Source organism: Ranitomeya imitator, chromosome 1 (assembly GCF_032444005.1).
Source record: "Ranitomeya imitator isolate aRanImi1 chromosome 1, aRanImi1.pri, whole genome shotgun sequence".
Lineage (NCBI taxonomy): Eukaryota > Metazoa > Chordata > Amphibia > Anura > Dendrobatidae > Ranitomeya > Ranitomeya imitator.
Genome location: NC_091282.1, coordinates 1,142,782,842 through 1,142,806,882, shown reverse-complemented (window position 1 = coordinate 1,142,806,882; position 24,041 = coordinate 1,142,782,842). Strand labels below are relative to the sequence as shown.

The 24,041-nt window shown below is 45.2% G+C and overlaps 1 protein-coding gene across 10 annotated transcripts in view; it reads right to left on the bottom strand.

Moving 5' to 3' along the window:
- The window catches only part of APBB2 (amyloid beta precursor protein binding family B member 2), a 454,628-nt gene that overhangs the window by 137,055 nt on the left and 293,532 nt on the right, over positions 1 to 24,041 (bottom strand). For 9 of the 10 annotated variants that reach the window (XM_069744548.1, XM_069744549.1, XM_069744546.1 and 6 more), the window contains one exon: positions 10,218 to 10,429. In XM_069744548.1, coding sequence (XP_069600649.1) covers positions 10,218 to 10,429 — 212 coding nt within the window. The remainder of the gene's footprint in view (positions 1 to 10,217; positions 10,430 to 24,041) is intronic. The other variant, XM_069744547.1, reaches the window with a different exon arrangement.

Sequence of the window (24,041 nt, the reverse complement as noted above, 5' to 3'; positions counted from 1 at the left end):
TGAAACACAAATACTGAGGTAAAATACTGACCAATGTGAACGTGGTCTTTAAACTTAATGTTAACCTCAATGCAATACCATGATCTCAACTTGAACATGTAAGGAATGTTTACATGGGACTTGAATTGATAGGAAAATAATCCTTTGTGGATTTTAGCATGTCTCCAAGGCAAAGACCTTAAAAAATCTGCAGCAAAATCAGCATGCATTTTACATATGGATTCGGTGTAGATTTTGCTTTTGATTGGCAGCGGACTTCCCTTTATGCTTTGCAAAAAATGAGATCCTGTGTGATAGTGACGCAAATGACGCCTAAGAAAATTTTCAAATACTAGTGCTCACGGCAGACCGGTGCAGAATGGAACAGTTGTAGATCGTAAGCCCGCAAAGGCAGGATCCTCTCCCCTCTGTACCAGTCATTGTTAGATTGTTCACTGTAATTTCTATCTGTGTTTGGTATGTAACCCCCTTTTCATGTACAGCAATATGGGATCAATGGTGTTCTAAAAAAAATAATAATGATAAACATTGTCAGAAACAGCGGCTGGCTTCCTATCCCGTTCGGGTTTCTGAAGGTGTCACAGAGAATTGCAGAGCACTTTTGGCCAATTCCATAGCCAGCAATAAGGACTTTGAGTTCACACTCAATTTTTTCAGAAATGTTTGAAGCACAGATTCTCCAACTCGCCAAATCAAAACTAGTAGTTTAGGAATTCCTGATGGTTTTCGGAGAGCTTTTGCCCCAAAACCTCCTGAAAAATCTCAGTGTATACACACCATAAGAACTACAAGTCCCTATACCTTGTCTTACAGTTGGCCAAATGTGCTCAGCATTTCTTGGTGACACTTTCAGAAACCAGAATAAGGCCATGTGCACATGTTGAGTATTTGGTCAGTTTTTTACCTCAGTATTTGTAAGCCAAAACCAGGAGTGGGTGATAAATACAGAAGTGGTGCATATGTTTCTATTATACTTTTCCTCTGATTGTTCCACTCCTGTGTTGGCTTATAAATACTGAGGTAAAAAACTCACCAAATAGTCAGCGTGTGAACATGCCTAAGGGAGGAAGTATGTGGTTGTTTCGGAGTTAAAAAATGCTAGATGTTCTAGAAGTTGGGCCACGCCTGAACACTGTTATGATAGACTAATTGAAAGCCATGCAAGTGAAAAACATTTTTTTTTAAAGTTCCCAGGGGCAACTCCTTAACGATTAACAACATGCCCACATGGAACAAACATCCCATGGCCAGATTTTTTTTAGACGAATTTCATGTCATTTTACAGTGGATGAGATAAAAATAATGTCAGTTTCTACTTTGGATTTTCACCACTGATTTGTTGCAGATATTTTTATGGCTGATTTTTTTTTTTTAATCTCCAAATTATGTCCCATGTGGATGTATTCTGAAGCTATACACAGGCTTTGTACTAAGTACATAGAACAGTAGATAACTTTTACTGATGGCTGGGGGTCCAACCACAGGGAATTCCTCTGATCCCCTATCTGAATGGGGCAGATTTTTTCAATTTCTATGAGACTGCCAGAGATAGGCTCGTACATCCCATGGGTATGGATAATGAATGGAGTGGAGGTACTTAGACTTGGCCTCTGCTCTATTCCTGCTGAGTGCCATTCACGGGATCGGTGGGAGTCCTAGTTCTTTGACCTCCATTGAATAGTAAGTTATCTATTATCCTATGGATAGAGGATAACTTACAAACTTGGCAAAAAAACATATAAGGAATATGCCTCAAAATTTTAGTTGAAGGGAACAATTTTTCCATTAAAAAATAAATTACCATGTGGCACAAAGAACTTTTAATAACTCCATAATATTTTTGTATAGCAAATCTTCCTTCATTTTCCTGACATGTCAGAAGGGCTTGGTCACGTCTGCGCTGCTCATGTAGTGAAGATGATACTAGACACATCAGCGGCTGTAGCATCGCACTACTATTATCCCTGTCAGACAGTATATCTCCTCCACAGAATGAATGCCAAAAGATACAAAGCCTTATCATATCAAGCTGCATGAACAATTTGTGTACACATGAAAAATTGCCACCACGAAAACAGCCCATAACTACCACTTGCTGGGGGGCACAAGCAGACTTGCGTTATTTCAGAAGATGATTTGATGTTATGCCTCATTTAGGCAATTTTTCATATCGCAACTGACTAGTAATGCGAGACAGATGTTCAGAGAAACGTGACCGTGATCATCGTGTCACTGAGCTTCCGAGTGAGAAAGCTGACATCCAAGGACAAGAAAGAGAGCAAATTACCCGGGATGTTACCGTAACGAGGCCCCATATTTGCATTGTTTAAAGGGCGAGTAAGGTAAAACTACTGTCTGATTAATTTATAGGGTTGGGCCATGTACAGGTGATAATCGTATGATATGTGAGCGTCTCACGGCTGGGAAACCCACCGATCACTACAATAGGGCTCCTGAGTTTGGGGTTGTATAGTGAAGAGGAGTTTAAATGGACTGGTGGTCAAACATGCCCAGTGCGCCTTCTCTAATGTCTATGGCACTGGTGAAACCAGCCCAGTTCAGCAGCTAGGAAAAATTAGACATTCTCTTGACAAGAGGAATAGTAACACCCAGTTGTCAATTTATTTATAAGTTTCATGGACGAATAACAGGAACGACACAATGTGGAGTTATAACAAATGAGGATTGAGAATTATTATTTTCTGGGGAATTCACAAAAATATTCAGACAAATCAGGAGTGGTGGCAGCTTCTCTGTAAAGAAGTAGTAGTTTATAGTTTCTCTGTAAAGAAGTAGTAAAAGATGTTGATAATAGCTAAAGAAAAATCAAATGCATATTAAAGTACCACTCTATCTTCTACTAATTCCAGCGTCGCTCCGGTCGTTCTCCGCCATCCTGTGACCACAGCTAACAGTCACTATCTCTCTAAGGGAAGAGTCACAGGTTGGACAAGGTTAAATTGGACAAGGATCGCAAAGCAATGCTTGGACTGACCGTCGGCTCTCCCGACCCGTGTGATAGTTGCATAAAAATACATGCTGTCATGCTCAGGTCGGCAGAGCCATCGGCCAGTCCAAGCATTGCGTTGCGATCTCAGCAGAGTTATATGGCCATCTGACCCTTCCCTTAATGTAAGTCTATAAGAGCGTTGTTTTGTGTCTGAAAAACTCACATTGAGAAGAGACTTCCGGTGCGCCAAGGAAACAATGATCCTACAGGAATGGCAGAAGAAGGCGGCCGGTAAGTAATTTACTGCACACAGGGAACATGCATTATTTATGCCACTCTGGTGGTGAAATAAAAAAAAAAATCCCAAGGAGTGATTCTTTCAATTGACAAATTATTTTTCTTATTCTGGGAAAATGTCATAAGAGGAATGGTGTGAGTCATCTGGCTACTGAGCTCAAAATAATGATTTCAATATTACCTCGGAGTTAGTATTAGTCAGTATTTCACTGTGTGAATTCTCCTTAATTGTTAATTACGGTATGTATTCCAACAAAGGACATATTGTCTATGTGTTTAAGTCCCTTAAAGAAACATTATTATATTAATGTATTTTTATTAACAAATGGTATACAACTAAACAGTAGATTGTCCCAATGCAAAATCTCCCACACGGCCTCCAGCTATCATGGGTCTTTAATAGCACTGGTCTTTTCATATGGGCCAATGGGACCTTTTAGGTTCTAGGGCCTGGGTGTAACTGCAACTCATGTACTATAAATGATGTCTCTGCAACTAAAGGTGTACCCAAGGCATACAACTTATTTTTTTTTAAACATACATCCATGCCCAGTTTTATCAGCCCGTTTATACCCTTGACTATAACCCTAAGGGCAATAACACCTTGCTTGTTACCAATGGGTCCAAGCATGTCTCATTCAAGAGGTATTTTTTCTTGGGATTTTGCAACACTAGCCAAAGGGAATTTTCAGGAAAATTCATAAACTACTTAACACCGGTTTTCTGGAGTGTAAAAGTTGAAAATGTTGTGAAAAAAAGCTGATGAGGAATATCTAAAGGGGCCAGAGTCAATGACAGCCACCAGAAGTTGCTGAGCGCAGCAGTGCTGTGCTGTTTGCTTACCTCCTACAAAAATTAATTGAAGTTACAGAAACAGTGTAGACAAAACAAGCGAGGCTTTTAGCTTATCTCCCATTGAGCTTTGCTGTTTTTGTAACAATGCCCCTGAAGATCGGAGCTAGTAGGAATAGTTTTTCCCGCTTGGCCATAAAATTTACAGATGGGAATAACCGTTTAAGAGGTGTGTTCTCGAGCGACCTTTTCTTCAAGTTCAGCTTATGATTTGCCCCCTTTACGTTTCCTTTAATCAAGTGAATTTTTACAGTAGTAATATTTTTACATACAGCATTTACACTTTTTTTAATATTCCTATAATTTTCTGTTTGCTGATGATCACTATGAAGAGGATACAGCGATTTACCCTGTTAATATCCCTGAAATGTTCTCTGCCTATTAAATATTTATCACCTCGCCTCCATTTTTTCATGCATGACAGCGGATAACTTCAATCCACATTTATTTCAAATATTCAATCTGATGCCTGAAAGTGAATAAAACATTTACGACTCTGAAATTTGCATGTCTGCTTCATACAAAAATAATGTATTGGTGGCTGCACTTAAATATTCACACTCGGGAGAGTATAATGTTTATTTCATGTCCTATCGCTTCCCTGCCCATATACAGACAACTTTGACGATATGAATGTAGGACTTGTATCGGGAGGAAATGAAAGACAGACACAGCCAGAGAAAAGCCGTATCTGGAGTCGTACAAGTAAATATTTGATGCACCTTGTTTGTACACTGGAGATACGGAGTGTCCCCGAGGGGTTCCTGTCAAATCTCATCCGTGTAAATAAGTGCGAAATTTAAGCAGTGTTTCGTTTTATCTCACAGCCTTTACAAGAGTATACACTGTGTTCCAAATTATTATGCACAAAGAGTTTAGGAGTGATAAGGTTAGAATTTTTTTGTTTGTCATTTAAACTCATTGATGGTGATGTGTGTCAGGGCTCTTTACATCACTGAAAGCAATTGCAGATACCTTAGTTTGGCAGGTGTGTCCAAATAAAGGCAAGACTACATAAGAAGGCTGTCTGTTCCACATTATTAAGCAGCCTACATTTTTGGTCAAAATGGGAAAGAAAAAGGATGTGCCGGCTGCTGAGAAGCAACAAATTGTGGAGTATTTAGGTCAAGGCATGACTACAATCAACATTGCCAAGACACTTCATCGTGATCATCGCACACTCAAGAAGTATGTAGCTGATTCCCAGCACGCACGTGTGCGCGCTGATAAGGAAAAATTGAGGACTCTTTCCAACAGGCAATTACGTAAGGTTAAAAGAGCAGCTGCAAAAATGCCTTGTCATAGCAGCAGACAAGTTTTTGAAGCTGCTGGTGCCTCCAACGTCCCCAGAACAACAAGATGCAGGGTCCTTCAGAGGTTTGCAGCGGTGCGTAAGCCATCCTGTGGACCACCTCTATACACTGCACACAAGCAGAAACAGCTCCAGTGGGCTAAACGATACATGAAGACTGAATTCCAAACTGTTTTGTTTACCGATGAGTGTCGTGCAACGCTCAATGGTCCAGATGGATGGAGTGGACGATGGCTGGTTGATGGACACCCCATGAAAACACGGCTAAGGCGCCAACAAGGAGGAGGTGGAGTAATGTTTTGGGCTGGAATCATGGGGAGAGAGATTGTCGGCCCCTTTATGATCCCTGAAGGGGTAATTATGAACTCCATAATCTATGTGGAGTTTCTAAAACAACACTTCCTGCCATGGTTCAAGAGGAAGAACCGTGCTTTCCACAGCAAGATCATTTTCATGCATGATAATGCACCATCTCATGCTGCAAAAAACACATCTGCATCTCTGGCTGCTATGGACATAAAAGAGGACAAACTTATGGTGTGGCCACCATCTTCCCCTGACCTCAACCCCATTGAGAACCTCTGGAGCATCATCAAAAGGAGTGTCTATGATGGCGGGAGGCAGTTCACATCTAAGCAACAGCTCTGGGAGGGTATTCTGTCCACATGCAAAACAACTGAAGCAGAAACCATCCAAAAACTGACAAATTCAATGGACGAGAGAGTTCGGAAGCTTCTTTCGAACAAGGGGTCCTATGTGCAAATGTAACATCATCTAGAATAAAGTTTTCACTTGAAAACTTTGATTTCATTTTGTAATAAGCTGATAATGCTTATAACTTCACAATTGACCATTTTTTTGTTCAAAATTAAATAAAAAAGGTTGAAAGCTCTGCTGTGCATAATAATTTGGAACATGCATTTTGAGTGTTTATTTATTTTTAAAAGATACTGTTTTCATAGGCAGTTTGTTCCAAAACATTGCAAATATACTAGAATAGTAGATGACTGGAAAATAACAATGACTGCAATTCAGATAAGTAATTTAGAGAAAATATGAGGAAATATTATTTGCATAACAATTTGGAACACAGTGTATATACCATAGAACAAGTATATCTTCATTGAGTCGGTGACTTGGCTACCAAACTTAAACTAGAAGTCTTAGAGCCCGCCAATGATAAATTCTACACCTCAGGACCTTGTCCATATATACTGCTGTCTAGAATAGTCATCAAGGACAAACAGAACTGAAAGGGTGACTTATTGATGACCGCAGACAGTGACGAAAATATGTAGGGTGGAATCAAGGGACTATTGATCAGTTAGTATAGAATTAGATTTTTTCACTCTCCCCTATATTTTTCCTACATCTAACATTAGGTTGTCCTCTACCGGACAACCCCGGTTTAGTCACTTCAGAGCCCCATAGGAAATAAAAACAATCTATACTCACCTCCTGCCGGCAGCGGCACTGTTCCAGCGATATCGGTGCTTAATTCACAAGACATTGCGGTCCTGCAGCCAATCAGGGGCCACTAATCGCCTGCAGCTCATCAATATTCTGACAGAGCGGATGACTACTCTGATGAAATCGTAAAAGCTGCCTCCTCTAAGCAGCCACTGATTGGCTGCAGCGGTCACATCACGCTACAATGTCGTTACCCACCGAGAACATCAGCACCGACATCGATAAAATGGCAACACTGCAGGAAGGGAGTGTAGATTGCTTTTTTATTATTTATTTTATTCTTGGGGCCCTGAAGTGATTAAACTGGGGTTTTCAAATAGACCACCCCTTAAAGTAATCTCTTTCCATTGGCATTATTATTGTTCAGCTTCATTGTACCGATTTACATCTGTATACCTTCAGAAATAACTGTTTCTTGATATGGATATGCTAAGTTTATTTTTTTTCCTTGTTAAGTCATGCATAAAAAATGCAGTAGAAAAAAATAATGCAGCGTTTATGCCACATGACACCATGGCCTTGCAGTGTAGACAAGCTTCAATTCGTGCCCTTATCCCGACACTACACGGTAGCCTTCCTTCTGCAGCTGTCTACTAAAAAGGTCAGGTCCAGCTGAGAGTATCAAAGATCGTCCCTTTTTCATCAAGAAAAATGAATGATTTCCATCCATGTTTTACATCTGCTTTCCACCTATCCTTATAGATTAACAGTTAAAAACATGTGTAAGACTCAATATATCGGTAGTTCCTAAATTAATAATTGCAATATATCCGTAAAAAAACAGATCGAATATGGATGATCCATGTTGGATCTGGGGGTTTTTGCACACGTTAATGGGTTAGCCTCATCCAAAATACAGAAGAGACTAGTTCATGTTGTGTTTTTTCACTCAGTCTGAACACCCCTATTAGATAACATTCATCCGTGTGCGTACGTGTGATATCCATACATACATGACACTCATCTTGTCTTGGCTGTGAATCTTAACTATTTTCAGTTGTCTTGTTTGTTTTTCTGGACACTTTACCATAAAGAGGACCTGTTACTAGGTCAGTACTGCCCAGTCTTTACTCTTATTTTATTCCCGCCTCTCCTCTGAGTATTCATTTTTCTTATATCTGCGATATGGTTCCAGAGATACAGCCCTTTTCATGTATTGCTAATTTTTATGGTCATGGTAACAGTATAATTATGCAGAGCATCTGTGAGCCTCGCCCCCAGAGAAGCCATAAGCCTCGCCCCAGAGCATCCGTGAGCCTCCCCCCAGAGCATCCGTGAGCCATGACCCCAGAGCATCCGTGAGCCATGCCCCCAGAGCATCCGTGAGCCTCACCCCCAGAGCAGCCGTAAGCTTCGCCCCCAGAGCATCTGTGAGCCATGCCCCCAGAAGCATCCATGAGCCATGCCCCCAGAGAATCCATGAGCCATGCCCCCAGAGCATCCATGAGCCATGCCCCCAGAACATCCGTGAGCCTCGCCCCCAGAGCATCCGTGAGCCTCACTCCCAGAGCAGCCATGAGCCTCACCTCAGAGGATCCATGAGCCTCACCCCCAGAGCATCCATAAGCCTCACCCCCAGAAATCCATGAGCCTCACCCCCAGAGCAACCGTAAGCCTTGCCCCGAGAGCAGCCATAAGCCTCGCCCCCAGAGCATCCGTGAGCCATGCCCCCAGAGCAGCCATAATCCTCGCCCCAGAGCATCCGTGAGCCTCACCCCCAGAAATCTGTGAGCCTCACCCCCAGAGCAACCGTAAGCCTCGCCCCCAGAGCAGCCATAAGCCTTGCCCCCAGAGCAGCCATAAGCCTCGCCCCCAGAGCAGCCATAAGCCTCGCCCCCAGAGCAGCCATAAGCCTCACCCCAGAGCAGCCATAAGCCTCGCCCCCAGAGCATCCGTGAGCCTCGCCCCCAGAGCTTCCGTGAGCCTCACCCCCAGAAATCCGTGAGCCTCACCCCCAGAGCAACTGTAAGCCTCGCCCCCAGAGCAGCCATAAGCCTCACCCCCAGAGCAACCGTAAGCCTTGCCCCCAGAGCAGCCATGAGCCTCGCCCCCAGAGCATCTGTGAGCCATGCCTTCTTGTAATGACCATAAAAGTTAGCACTAAGTAAAGAGGTCCAGCAGCAGGAATATAACAAATGCAAAAACTAGGCCAACAAAAATGTTAATAATCAAAATGTTTAAAAAAACGTTTTGAAGAAGAGAAAGATTTACTAAATACAAATCAACCTAAAACAAAACAAGTTGGTGACATGCACAAGCACTAAACCTCCTGGGGAAGGGATAAAGACATAATAAGCATGTAGTAGGACTAAATCACTTATTGAAAGGGAACCTGACAGCTGTGGAACAGGCAGCATGTATCAGACACTGGCAGAATGACTTCACCCTTGTATGTTTGATTCTAAAAGGACTGGGGGAATGTCCAAGAAAAACAAAGGCCACCGGGAACCAAACCTCGCAGAAGACTAGTCACCCACCTGCTGCCAATAAATGACAGCTCTCTCCCTACACACACATGCAGGGAGAAACCTGTCACTCAAGGAGAGTGGGCAGGGAGAAGCTGACAAGTCTTCCATGCAGTTTGGTCTATGACAGCCTTTAAAGTATGTTTTTCTCTGAAACGCTGCTGCATTTCAGAGTCGTGGCTGAAATCATACAGCCGGTGTCTGATACATGTGCCCATGGATAGAGCAGCATGTATGTGCTGCCAGGTTCCCTTTATGGGCATAGATTCGCTCATGCGACAGAATCGGATCGATTATGCTAACGACACTCTGATCACAGCGATCAGAGGGTCAGCATAGTGTGATCCAACTTTCTCTGACGAGAGAATCGTAGAACAGGTCAGGAGAAGATGGAGAACACAATTTCTCCATCTTCTCTATTGTGTAATCCGAGTGCAGTCTGATGTTTTCCATACACGTGAATGCCTGCCATCTGATCTGCACCTCAAATGATTTTTTTTCTCTTATGCCGAATTGGTATGAGAAGAAACAGCCTGATCAGCACTGCGCCATAGAATAACGTTGGTCTGAGAGCGATCTGATAAAATATCAGAAAAAGCTCCTGTGAGCGAGCCGTAATACCGAGAAGACACTTATCACTAAGGGTCTATGTAATCTTTTGTAACTCCCTCCTCGCATATATTTTACAGCAGCACATCCCATTTACACAAGAGGATGTGCTGAAGACAAAAAAAATGTATGGCTGCTTTTATTTTTTTCATATGTTCTGGCAAAAAAGTTTGGACAAATGATGATTACATTGTGTAAATGGCTCTTAAGTCAACAGTGCAACAGGATGCTACATAGGTAGATCAATAAAAAAAAGTCATACCTCATTCTCCGGAGTAGGTGAGGATGATGTAACAGAGCTAAGAGATCCTTTCCGTGATCCTGGGAGATCAGTTGGTGCAGACACAGGGCGCTCCCACTGGGTTGCTCCAGTTGGAATGTGCCAGTAGTAGATTCCTGCAATGTCATTGATTTTCTTCCAACCAGGTGGTAGATCTGGATCTGTTTGAAATGAATGGTCACTCCATATATCAGCTGTAAGTGTGAAAAAATATAATTCTTAGTTATCATTATCAATAGCATAATTTTTATATGACCAAGACGTATCACGCCTGTGGCCCCAATGCAATCATTCTATGAGCAACATGTAGACACCTTAGATTTCTGCGCTAGTCGAACATCAGTCTATAGAGTAAGCATCCTGCCAACATAAGGGCAGACACATGACCAGATATATAAGCGAATGTCTAGGAATGGATCTTTTATAAAAATACATAAAGTAGCACTATACAGAGACCAATGAAGGAAAGTAATATATATCCAGACCCTGCAATGCCTCGGATAACATTAGTGAGATGTGTTTTGCCATCATGAAGTTGTACGGCCATTAGCATGATTTCTACTATACTTTATTATCTAGGTAATTAGTTGGCTCATTAGCAAAGCTTGAACATGTGGGCAATGTTTGGAAGTAGGAGGATAAAAAACAGCGCAGATAATGGCCGATATTCTGTTATCTAAGAGTATTTTGCACATTGCACAAAAAGTAGTAAAATACAGAACATATTGCAGAATAACCATATATCAAAACCAAAAGTACCAAAGTAGGTAAGAAATACTATACAAAAGAAAAGAACGAGAAATAAAAAAAATACAAGAAAAGGAGAGTTGTAAGAGCAGGTAGTAGCGGAATAGGGAAGGTTAAAGAGTGTGAAGTTATAAGACCTCTGAGAAAACTAGAACTCTGCTATGACCAAGGTACAAAAAGGGGAACCTGCTGTGACCAATGGGGAAATGAAGAGTCCTGCTGTGACCACGGAGAAAGAGCACATTTATTCTGCAACTAAGGGGAAAATGGAGGGCACTGCTACAGCAACGTGATGAAAATGAGAGCAAGCATTACTGTGATTATTAAGAAGGGAGGCACTGCTGTGACTACTGAGGGAGGGGAAGCATTTCAGTGACTACTGACAAAAAGTAGGGACTGCTGTGACTGATTACTGAGGAGAAGGAAGCACTGCAGTGACTACTGAGGGAAGGGAGGCACTACAATGACTACTGAGGGAAGGGAGGCACTGCAGTGACTACTAAGGTAAGGTAGGTACTACAGTAGCTACTGAGGGAAGGTGTGCACTGCTCTGACTACTGAGGTAAGGGAGGTACTGCTGTGACTAATGAGGGAAGGGAAGCATTTCAGTGACTACTGACAGAAAGGAGGGACTGCTGTGACAGATTACTGAGGAGAAGGAAGCACTGCAGTGACTACTGAGGGAAGGGAGACACTGCTGTGACTACTGAGGGAAGGGTGTCACAGCAGTAACAACCAAAGGAAAGGAGGCACTTCTGTCACTTCTGAGGGGAGGCACTGTAGTGACTACTGAGAGAGAGGAAATACTGCTGAGATTAATGAGGGAAGGCACTGCTGTCACTTCTGAGGGAAGGGAGGCACTGCAGTGACTACTGACAGAGAGGAAGCACTGCTGAGACTACTGAGGGAAGGAAGGCACTGCATTGACTATTGAGAGAAAGTAGGGTGTGTTGTGACTACTGAGGAAAGGGAGGCACTGCTATGCCTACTAAGGTTTGGGCGGTACTGTTGTAACTATTGAGGGAAGGGAGGCACTACTATAACTACTAAGGAAAGGGAGGCACTGCTGTGACTAATGAGAGAAAGGAGGGACTGCTGGGACTTCTGGAGAGATTGGAAGCACTGTTGTGACTACAGAAGTGAGTACTGAGGTAAGGGAGGCACTGCAGTGACTAATGAGGTTAGGGAGGCACTGCTAAAAGTGTAGAGGGAATAGGTGCACTATAGTAACTACTGAGAGAAAGGGGGGACTGTTTTTCACTAACGAGGGAAACAAGGCACTGCTGATACTATGGAGGGAAGGGAGGCACTGAAGAGGGAAACGAGGCACTGCAGATACTACTGAGGGAAGGGAGGCACTGCAGATACTACTGAGGAAAGGGAGGCACTGCAGATACTATGGACGTAAGGGAGGCACTGCAGATACTACTAAGGGAAGGGAGGCACTGCAGATACTACTGAGGGAAGGGAGGCACTGCAGATACTATGGACAGAAGGTAGGCACTGCAGATACTACTGAGGGAAGGGAGGCACTGCAGATACTACTGAGGAAAGGGAGGCACTGCAGATACTACGGACGGAAGGGAGGCACTGCAGATACTACTGAGGGAAGGGAGGCACTGCAGATACTACTGAGGGAAGCAAGGCACTGCAGATACTACTGAGGGAAGCAAGGCACTGCAGATACTACTGAGGGAAGGGAGGCACTGCAGATACTACAAAGGGAAGAGAGGTGCTGCAGATACTACAAAGGGAAGGGAGGCGCTGCAGATACTACTGAGTGAAGGGAGGCACTGCAGATACTACTGAGGGAAGGGAGGTACTGCAGATACTACTGAGGGAAGGGAGGCACTGCAGATACTACAAAGGGAAGCGAGGCGCTGCAGATACTACAAAGGGAAGGGAGGGACTGCAGATACTACTGAGGGAAGGGAGGCACTGCAGATACTACTGATGGAAGGGAGGCACTGCAGATACTACTGAGGGAAGGGAGGCACTGCAGATACTACTGAGGGAAGGGAGGCACTGCAGATACTACTGAGAGAAGGGAGGCACTGCAGATACTACTGAGAGAAGGGAGGCACTGCAGATACTACCGAGAGAAGGGAGGCACTGCAGATACTACTGAGGGAAGGGAGGCACTGCAGATACTACTGAGGGAAGGGAGGCACTGCAGATACTACTGAGGGAAGGGAGGCACTGCAGATACTACTGAGGGAAGGGAGGCACTGCAGATACTACTGAGAGAAGGGAGACACTGCAGATACTACAAAGGGAAGGGAGGCACTGCAGATACTACTGAGGGAAGGAAGGCACTGCAGATACTACTGAGGGAAAGGAGGCACTGCAGATACTACAAAGGGAAGGGAGGCACTGCAGATACTACTGAGGGAAGGGAGGCACTGCAGATACTACTGAGAGAAGGGAGGCACTGCAGATACTACAAAGGGAAAGGAGGCACTGCAGATACTACTGAGGGAAGGGAGGCACTGCAGATACTACTGAGGGAAGGGAGGCACTGCAGATACTACAAAGGGAAGCGAGGCACTGCAGATACTACTGAGGGAAGGGAGGCACTGCAGATATTACTGAGGGAAGGGAGGCACTGCAGATACTATGGACAGAAGGGAGGCACTGCAGATACTACTGAGGGAAGGGAGGCACTGCAGATACTACTGAGGGAAGGGAGGCACTGCAGATACTACTGAGAGAAGGGAGGCACTGCAGATACTACTGAGAGAAGGGAGGCACTGCAGATACTACTGAGAGAAGGGAGGCACTGCAGATACTACTGAGAGAAGGGAGGCACTGCAGATACTACTGAGGGAAGGGAGGCACTGCAGATACTACAAAGGGAAGGAAGGCACTGCAGATACTACTGAGGGAAGGGAGGCACTGCAGATACTACTGAGAGAAGGGAGGTACTGCAGATACTACAAAGGGAAGGGAGGCACTGCAGATACTACTGAGGGAAGGAAGGCACTGCAGATACTACTGAGGGAAAGGAGGCACTGCAGATACTACAAAGGGAAGGGAGGCACTGCAGATACTACTGAGGGAAGGGAGGCACTGCAGATACTACTGAGGGAAGGGAGGCACTGCAGATACTACAAAGGGAAGGGAGGCACTGCAGATACTACTGAGGGAAGGGAGGCACTGCAGATACTACTGAGAGAAGGGAGGCACTGCAGATACTACAAAGGGAAGGGAGGCACTGCAGATACTACGGACGTAAGGGAGGCACTGCAGATACTACTGATGGAAGGGAGGCACTGCAGATACTACTGAGGGAAGGAAGGCACTGCAGATACTACTGAGGGAAGGGAGGCACTGCAGATACTACTGAGGGAAGGGAGGCACTGCAGATACTATGGACGGAAGAGAGGCACTGCAGATACTATGGACGGAAGGGAGGCACTGCAGATACTCCTGAGGGAAGCGAGGCACTGCAGATACTACTGAGGGAAGGGAGGCACTGCAGATACTACTGAGGGAAGCGAGGTGCTGCAGATACTACTGAGGGAAGGGAGGCACTGCAGATACTACTGAGGGAAGGGAGGCACTGCAGATACTACTGAGGGAAGGGAGGCACTGCAGATACTACTGAGGGAAGGGAGGCACTGCAGATACTACTGAGGGAAGGGAGGCACTGCAGATACTACTGAAGGAAGCGAGGTGCTGCAGATACTACTGAGGGAAGGGAGGCGCTGCAGATACTACTGAGGGAAGGGAGGCACTGCAGATACTACTGAGGGAAGGGAGGCACTGCAGATACTATGGACGGAAGAGAGGCACTGCAGATACTATGGACGGAAGGGAGGCACTGCAGATACTCCTGAGGGAAGCGAGGCACTGCAGATACTACTGAGGGAAGGGAGGCACTGCAGATACTACTGAGGGAAGCGAGGTGCTGCAGATACTACTGAGGGAAGGGAGGCACTGCAGATACTACTGAGGGAAGGGAGGCACTGCAGATACTACTGAGGGAAGGGAGGCACTGCAGATACTACTGAGGGAAGGGAGGCACTGCAGATACTACTGAGGGAAGGGAGGCACTGCAGATACTACTGAAGGAAGCGAGGTGCTGCAGATACTACTGAGGGAAGGGAGGCGCTGCAGATACTACTGAGGGAAGGGAGGCACTGCAGATACTACTGAGGGAAGGGAGGCACTGCAGATACTACTGAGGGAAGGGAGGCACTGCAGATACTACTGAGGGAAGGGAGGCACTGCAGATACTACTGAGGGAAGGGAGGCACTGCAGATACTACTGAGGGAAGGGAGGCACTGCAGATACTACTGAGGGAAGCGAGGTGCTGCTGATACTACTGAGGGAAGGGAGGCACTGCAGATACTACTGAGGGAAGGGAGGCACTGCAGATACTACTGAGGGAAGGGAGGCACTGCAGATACTACTGAGGGAAGGGAGGCACTGCAGATACTACTGAGGGAAGCGAGGTGCTGCAGATACTACTGAGGGAAGGGAGGCACTGCAGATACTACTGAGGGAAGCGAGGCACTGCAGATACTACTGAGGAAAGGGAGGCACTGCTGTGACTATTGAGAGAAAGGAGGGACTGCTCTGTTTACTAAGGCAAGGCAGGCACTACTGTGGCTACCAATTCATAAACTTGGTTGTAATAATAATAATAATAATAATAATAATAATAATAATAATAATAATAATAAATAGTAAAGACATGGGCTATGTTACCATGCATTCTGTGGCTAACAGAGTATAAGTTCAGGACTGATCATGAACATAAGTGTTTCTATTTAAAGAAACCATTTCACTTATTTATTATTTAAAACAAGAAACTGACAAATATTTTTTTTCAAAATCTGTTTATTGTTTGCAATTTTCTTTAATCCATCATCTTTAGTCTAGATAAAGGGGCAATGATCTGGCCTTAGTGGCTGTTAACAACTTTCATAGATGGTTTTACAGCAACTACATTGGACATCTGAACCTGTAATCTAGAGATGCTCACGGACTTCTTTGGTACAGTTTTTAAACATGTTCTGTAATCTGTGCAGAAGTCACTATTAAGCAGTGTCAGTGATAAGCAGGTGATCTGTGCAGAGGTCACTAGGCAGGAGTGATAAGCAGGTGTTCTGTGCAGAGGTCACTAGGCAAGAGTGATAAGCAGGTGATCTGTGCAGAGGTCACTAGGCAGGAGTGATAAGCAGGTGATCTGTGCAGAGGTCACTAGGCAGGAGTGATAAGCAGGTGATCTGTGCAGAGGTCACTAGGCAGGAGTGATAAGCAGGTGATCTGTGCAGAGGTCACTAGGCAGGAGTGATAAGCAGGTGTTCTGTGCAGAGGTCACTAGGCAAGAGTGATAAGCAGGTGATCTGTGCAGAGGTCACTAGGCAGGAGTGATAAGCAGGTGATCTGTGCAGAGGTCACTAGGCAGGAGTGATAAGCAGGTGATCTGTGCAGAGGTCACTAGGCAGGAGTGATAAGCAGGTGATCTGCGCAGAGGTCACTAGGCAGGAGTGATAAGCAGGTGATCTGTGCAGAGGTCACTAGGCAGGAGTGATAAGCAGGTGATCTGCGCAGAGGTCACTAGGCAGGAGTGATAAGCAGGTGATCTGTGCAGAAGTCACTAGGCAGGAGTGATAAGCAGGTGATCTGTGCAGAAGTCACTATTAAGCAGTGTCAGTGATAAGCAGGTGATCTGTGCAGAGGTCACTAGGCAAGAGTGATAAGCAGGTGATCTGTGCAGAGGTCACTAGGCAGGAGTGATAAGCAGGTGATCTGCGCAGAGGTCACTAGGCAGGAGTGATAAGCAGGTGATCTGTGCAGAGGTCACTAGGCAGGAGTGATAAGCAGGCGATCTGTGCAGAGGTCACTAGGCAAGAGTGATAAGCAGGTGATCTGTGCAGAGGTCACTAGGCAGGAGTTATTAAGCAGGTGATCTGTGCAGAGGTCACTAGGCAGGAGTGATAAGCAGGTGATCTGTGCAGAGGTCACTAGGCAGGAGTGATAAGCAGGTGATCTGTGCAGAGGTCACTAGGCAAGAGTGATAAGCAGGTGATCTGTGCAGAGGTCACTAGGCAGGAGTTATTAAGCAGGTGATCTGTGCAGAGGTCACTAGGCAGGAGTGATAAGCAGGTGATCTGTGCAGAGGTCACTAGGCAGGAGTTATTAAGCAGGTGATCTATGCAGAGGTCACTAGGCAGGAGTGATAAGCAGGTGATCAGTGCAGAGGTCACTAGGCAAGAGTGATAAGCAGGTGATCTGTGCAGAGGTCACTAGGCAGGAGTTATTAAGCAGGTGATCTGTTGTGAATTCTGTGGCTGAATTCACTTCTGTGGTCACAAGTGGTATTGCAGTCTCTGGGCTTCCTCCCTCAGGTGTTTTGGTGAGCTCGTTGGCTGCCTTGCTATTTAGCTCCACCTGAGTCTGTCTTCCTTGCTCCTTGTCAATGTTCCAGTGTTGGATCTGAGCTACTGCATCTTTCCTTGGGCCTGCTGCTCTGCTAGATAAGTGCTTCTAGTTTGTTTTCTGTTTTTTCTGTCCAGCTTGCTATTAACTTTTGCTGGAAGCTCTGAGAAGCAAAGGGGTGCACCGCCGTGCTGTTAGTTCGGCACGGTGGGTCTTTTTGCCCCTTTGCGTGGTTTTCGTTTTAGGGTTTTTGGTAGACTGCATAGTTCTCTTTGCTATCCTCGCTCTGTCTAGAATATCGGGCCTCACTTTGCTGAATCTATTTCATTCCTACGTTTGTCTTTTCATCTTGCTAACAGTCATTATATGTGGGGGGCTGCCTATTCCTTTGGGGTATTTCTCTGAGGTAAGTCAGGCTTGTATTTCTATCTTCAGGCTAGTCAGCTCCTCAGGCAGTGCCGAGTTGCATAGGTAGTTATAGGCGCAATCCACTGCTGCTTATAGTTGTGTGAGGATAGATCAGGTACTGCAGTCTACAGAGATTCCACGTCTCAGAGCTCGTCCTATTGTTTTTGGTTATTGCTAGATCTCTGTATGTGCGCTGATTACTGCACGCTGTGTTGCCTGATTGCCAGCCATAACAGTACAAGGAGCCAAACCAATGATTCCCAATAGAGGGAAAAAAGAAATCCTGACAGCATTTTTTTTTCTTAGCTCTGTCTTCAGTCTTTTTTTTCCCCTAGACATTAGAGTGCTTCAGGACACAGCTGTGGACATGGATATTCAGGCTCTGTGCTCCTCAATGGATAATCTCGTTGTAAATGTACAAAAGATTCAAGATACTATTGATCAGAAATCGATGCTAGAACCAAGAATTCCGATTCCTGATTTGTTTTTTGGTGACAGAACTAAGTTCCTGAGCTTCAGAAATAATTGTAAGCTATTTTTGGCCTTGAAACCTCATTCTTCTGGTAATCCTATTCAACAGGTTTTGATTATTATTTCTTTTTTGCGCGGCGACCCACAGGACTGGGCGTTTTCTCTTGCACCAGGAGATTCTGCATTGAGTAATGTTGATGCATTTTTCCAGGCGCTGGGATTGCTTTACGATGAGCCTAATTCAGTGGATCAGGCTGAGAAAAATCTGCTGGCTTTATGCCAGGGTCAGGATGATGTAGAAGTATATTGTCAGAAATTTTGGAAGTGGTCAGTACTCACTCTGTGGAATGAATCTGCACTAGCGGCTTTGTTCAGAAAGGGTCTCTCTGAAGCTCTTAAGGATGTAATGGTGGGATTTCCTATGCCTCCTGGTTTGAATGAGTCTATGTCCTTGGCCATTCAGATCGGTCGTCGCTTGCGCGAGCGTAAATCTGTGCACCATCTGGCGGTATTGTCTGAGAGTAAACCTGAGCCTATGCAGTGCGACAGGACTATGACTAAAGTAGAACAGCAAGAACACAGACGTCTGAACAGACTGTGTTTCTATTGTGGTGATTCTACTCATGCTATTTCTAATTGTCCTAAACGCACTAGGCGGTTCGATAGCTCTGCCGTTATTGGTACTGTACAGTCCAAATTCCTTTTGTCCATTACCTTAATGTGCTCTTTGTCATCGTATTCTGTCATGGCGTTTGTGGATTCAGGCGCTGCCCTGAATCTGATGGATTTGGATTATGCTAAACGTTGTGGATTTTTCTTGGAGCCTTTGCGGTGTCCTATTCCGTTGAGAGGAATTGATGCTACACCTTTGGCCAAGAATAAGCCTCAGTACTGGGCCCAGCTGACCATGTGCATTGCTCCTGCACATCAGGAAGTTATTCGCTTTCTGGTACTGCATAATTTGCATGATGTGGTCGTGTTGGGGTTGCCATGGCTACAAACCCATAATCCAGTATTGGATTGGAACTCTATGTCGGTGACCAGCTGGGGTTGTCAGGGAGTACATGGTGATGTTCCATTTTTGTCTATTTCGTCATCCATTCCTTCTGACATCCCAGAGTTCTTGTCGGACTTTCAGGATGTATTTGAAGAGTCCAAGTCTGATGCCCTACCTCCGCATAGGAATTGTGATTGTGCTATCGATTTGATTCCTGGTAGTAAATTCCCTAAGGGTCGTTTATTTAATTTGTCCGTACCTGAACACACCGCTATGCGCAGTTATGTGAAGGAGTCCCTGGAGAAGGGACATATTCGCCCATCGTCGTCACCATTGGGAGCAGGGTTCTTTTTTGTAGCCAAGAAGGATGGTTCGCTAAGACCGTGTATTGATTACCGCCTTCTTAATAAGATCACTGTTAAGTTTCAGTATCCCTTGCCATTGATTTCTGACTTGTTTGCTCGGATTAAGGGGGCTAGTTGGTTTACTAAGATTGATCTTCGTGGTGCGTATAATCTGGTGAGAATCAGGCAGGGAGATGAATGGAAAACGGCATTTAATACGCCCGAGGGTCATTTTGAGTATCTGGTGATGCCGTTCGGACTTGCCAATGCTCCATCTGTTTTTCAGTCTTTTATGCATGACATTTTCCGTGAGTATCTGGATAAATTCTTGATTGTTTACTTGGATGACATTTTGATCTTCTCAGATGATTGGGAGTCTCATGTGAAGCAAGTCAGAATGGTTTTCCAGGTACTGCGTGCTAATTCCTTGTTCGTGAAGGGATCAAAGTGTCTCTTCGGTGTGCAGAAAGTTTCATTTTTGGGGTTCATCTTTTCCCCTTCTACTATCGAGATGGATCCGGTTAAGGTTCAGGCCATCCAGGATTGGACTCAGCCGACATCTCTAAAAAGTCTGCAGAAATTCCTGGGCTTTGCTAATTTTTATCGTCGCTTCATCTGTAATTTTTCTAGCATTGCCAGACCATTGACCGATTTGACCAAGAAGGGTGCTGATTTGGTTAATTGGTCTTCTGCTGCCGTGGAAGCTTTTCAGGAGTTGAAGCGTCGTTTTTGCTGTGCCCCTGTGTTGTGTCAACCTGATGTTTCTCTTCCGTTCCAGGTCGAGGTTGATGCTTCTGAGATTGGTGCAGGGGCGGTTTTGTCACAGAGAGGTTCTGGTTGCTCAGTGTTCAAACCATGTGCTTTCTTTTCCAGGAAATTTTCTGCTGCTGAGCGTAATTATGATGTGGGCAACCGAGAGTTGCTGGCCATGAAGTGGGCATTCGAGGAGTGGCGTCATTGGCTTGAGGGTGCTAAGCATCGCGTGGTGGTTTTGACTGATCATAAGAACCTTACTTATCTTGAGTCTGCCAAGCGCTTGAATCCTAGACAGGCCCGTTGGTCGTTATTTTTTGCTCGTTTTGATTTTGTGATTTCATACCTTCCGGGTTCTAAAAATGTGAAGGCGGATGCTCTGTCTAGGAGTTTTGTGCCCGACTCTCCGGGGTTATCTGAGCCGGCGAGTATCCTCAAGGAAGGAGTCACTGTGTCTGCCATCTCCCCTGATTTGCGGAGAGTGTTGCAGAAATTTCAGGCTAATAAACCTGATCGTTGTCCGGCCGAGAAACTGTTCGTCCCTGATAGGTGGACTAGTAAAGTTATCTCTGAACTTCATTGTTCGGTGCTGGCCGGTCATCCAGGAATCTTTGGTACCAGGGAGTTGGTTGCTAGATCCTTCTGGTGGCCATCTCTGTCGCGGGATGTGCGTGCTTTTGTGCAGTCCTGTGGAATTTGTGCTAGGGCTAAGCCCTGCTGTTCCCGTGCCAGTGGGTTGCTTTTGCCCTTGCCGGTCCCGAAGAGGCCTTGGACACATATTTCGATGGATTTCATTTCTGACCTTCCCGTTTCTCAAAAAATGTCGGTCATTTGGGTGGTCTGTGATCGCTTTTCTAAAATGGTCCATCTGGTGCCCTTGGTTAAATTGCCTACCTCCTCTGATTTGGTGCCTTTGTTCTTCCAGCATGTGGTTCGTTTACATGGTATTCCTGAGAATATTGTTTCTGACAGAGGTTCCCAGTTTGTCTCGAGGTTCTGGCGAGCCTTTTGTGGTAGGATGGGCATTGACCTATCTTTCTCCTCGGCCTTCCATCCTCAGACTAATGGCCAGACCGAACGAACCAATCAGACCTTGGAAACATATCTGAGATGTTTTGTTTCCGCTGACCAGGATGATTGGGTGTCATTTTTGCCGTTGGCTGAGTTCGCCCTTAATAATCGGGCCAGCTCGGCTACCTTGGTCTCTCCATTTTTCTGCAATTCTGGGTTCCATCCTCGTTTCTCTTCAGGACAGGTTGAGTCTTCGGACTGTCCTGGTGTGGATTCTGTGGTGGACAGGTTGCAGCAGATCTGGACTCAGGTAGTGGACAATTTGACCTTGTCCCAGGAGAAGGCTCAGCTTTTCGCTAATCGCAGACGCCGTGTGGGACCCCGACTTCGTGTTGGGGATCTGGTTTGGTTATCTTCTCGTCATATTCCTATGAAGGTTTCCTCTCCTAAATTTAAACCTCGTTTTATTGGTCCGTATAGGATTTCTGAGATTCTCAATCCGGTGTCTTTTCGTCTGATCCTCCCAGACTCCTTTTCCATACATAATGTATTCCATAGGTCGTTGTTGAGGAGATACGTGGCACCTATGGTTCCATCTGTGGAGCCTCCTGCCCCTGTTTTGGTGGAGGGGGAATTGGAGTATATTGTGGAGAAGATTTTGGATTCTCGTGTCTCTAGACGGAAACTCCAGTATCTGGTCAAATGGAAGGGTTATGCTCAGGAAGATAATTCCTGGGTTTTTGCCTCTGATGTCCATGCCCCAGATCTTGTTCGTGCCTTTCATGTGGCTCATCCTGGTCGGCCTGGGGGTTCTGGTGAGGGTTCGGTGACCCCTCCTCAAGGGGGGGGTACTGTTGTGAATTCTGTGGCTGAATTCACTTCTGTGGTCACAAGTGGTATTGCAGTCTCTGGGCTTCCTCCCTCAGGTGTTTTGGTGAGCTCGTTGGCTGCCTTGCTATTTAGCTCCACCTGAGTCTGTCTTCCTTGCTCCTTGTCAATGTTCCAGTGTTGGATCTGAGCTACTGCATCTTTCCTTGGGCCTGCTGCTCTGCTAGATAAGTGCTTCTAGTTTGTTTTCTGTTTTTTCTGTCCAGCTTGCTATTAACTTTTGCTGGAAGCTCTGAGAAGCAAAGGAGTGCACCGCCGTGCTGTTAGTTCGGCACGGTGGGTCTTTTTGCCCCTTTGCGTGGTTTTCGTTTTAGGGTTTTTGGTAGACTGCATAGTTCTCTTTGCTATCCTCGCTCTGTCTAGAATATCGGGCCTCACTTTGCTGAATCTATTTCATTCCTACGTTTGTCTTTTCATCTTGCTAACAGTCATTATATGTGGGGGGCTGCCTATTCCTTTGGGGTATTTCTCTGAGGTAAGTCAGGCTTGTATTTCTATCTTCAGGCTAGTCAGCTCCTCAGGCAGTGTCGAGTTGCATAGGTAGTGATAGGCGCAATCCACTGCTGCTTATAGTTGTGTGAGGATAGATCAGGTACTGCAGTCTACAGAGATTCCACGTCTCAGAGCTCGTCCTATTGTTTTTGGTTATTGCTAGATCTCTGTATGTGCGCTGATTACTGCACGCTGTGTTGCCTGATTGCCAGCCATAACAGTGATCTGTGCAGAGGTCACTAGGCAGGAGTGATAAGCAGGCGATCTGTGCAGAGGTCACTAGGCAGGAGTGATAAGCAGGTGATCTGTGCAGAGGTCACTAGACAGGAGTTATTAAGCAGGTGATCTGTGCAGAGGTCACTAGGCAGGAGTGATAAGCAGGTGATCTGTGCAGAGGTCACTAGGCAAGAGTGATAAGCAGGTGATCTGTGCAGAGGTCACTAGGCAGGAGTTATTAAGCAGGTGATCTGTGCAGAGGTCACTAGGCAGGAGTGATAAGCAGGTGATCTGTGCAGAGGTCACTAGGCAGGAGTGATAAGCAGGTGATCTGTGCAGAGGTCACTAGGCACGAGTGATAAGCAGGTGATCTGTGCAGAGGTCACTAGGCAGGAGTGATAAGCAGGTGATCTGTGCAGAGGTCACTAGGCAAGAGTGATAAGCAGGTGATCTGCGCAGAGGTCACTAGACAGGAGTGATAAGCAGGTGATCTGCGCAGAGGTCACTAGGCAGGAGTCATAAGCAGGTGACCTGTGCAGAGGTCACTAGGCAGGAGTGATAAGCAGGTGATCTGCGCAGAGGTCACTAGGCAGGAGTGATAAGCAGGTGATCTGCGCAGAGGTCACTAGGCAGGAGTGACAAGCAGGTGATCTGCCGCCATCACCTATTGTGAATAATGTGATTTTATGATATTTATATAGGTATTACCTTTCATTGTTATCCTGTGATGATAATGAGATAACTGCAAAGAAGTGATCTCTACAGAACAGGATTATGAAAATCAGTGGGCAGAGTTAAACTGTAAGACCTTAGAATGTTTTTTTTTCATAATGATAATGACATAATAAATAAAATAAAAAACATTACCAATTCCTGAAACATATAAAATTAGTTTCAAGCAGTAGGTTATGTTCTGATATTACGTGTCAGAAGTGAATATGCTGGTACCAAATACAGAAGGTTAGGATAATTTTGGAACGGTATAATCGCTATATAAAAGTAACAAGTTCATTCTTTGGCTCGTCTACTGTGATATTTTTATGCACAATTGGGCGATGATTTGTTCTCATAGATGGCTGTGTTTGTGA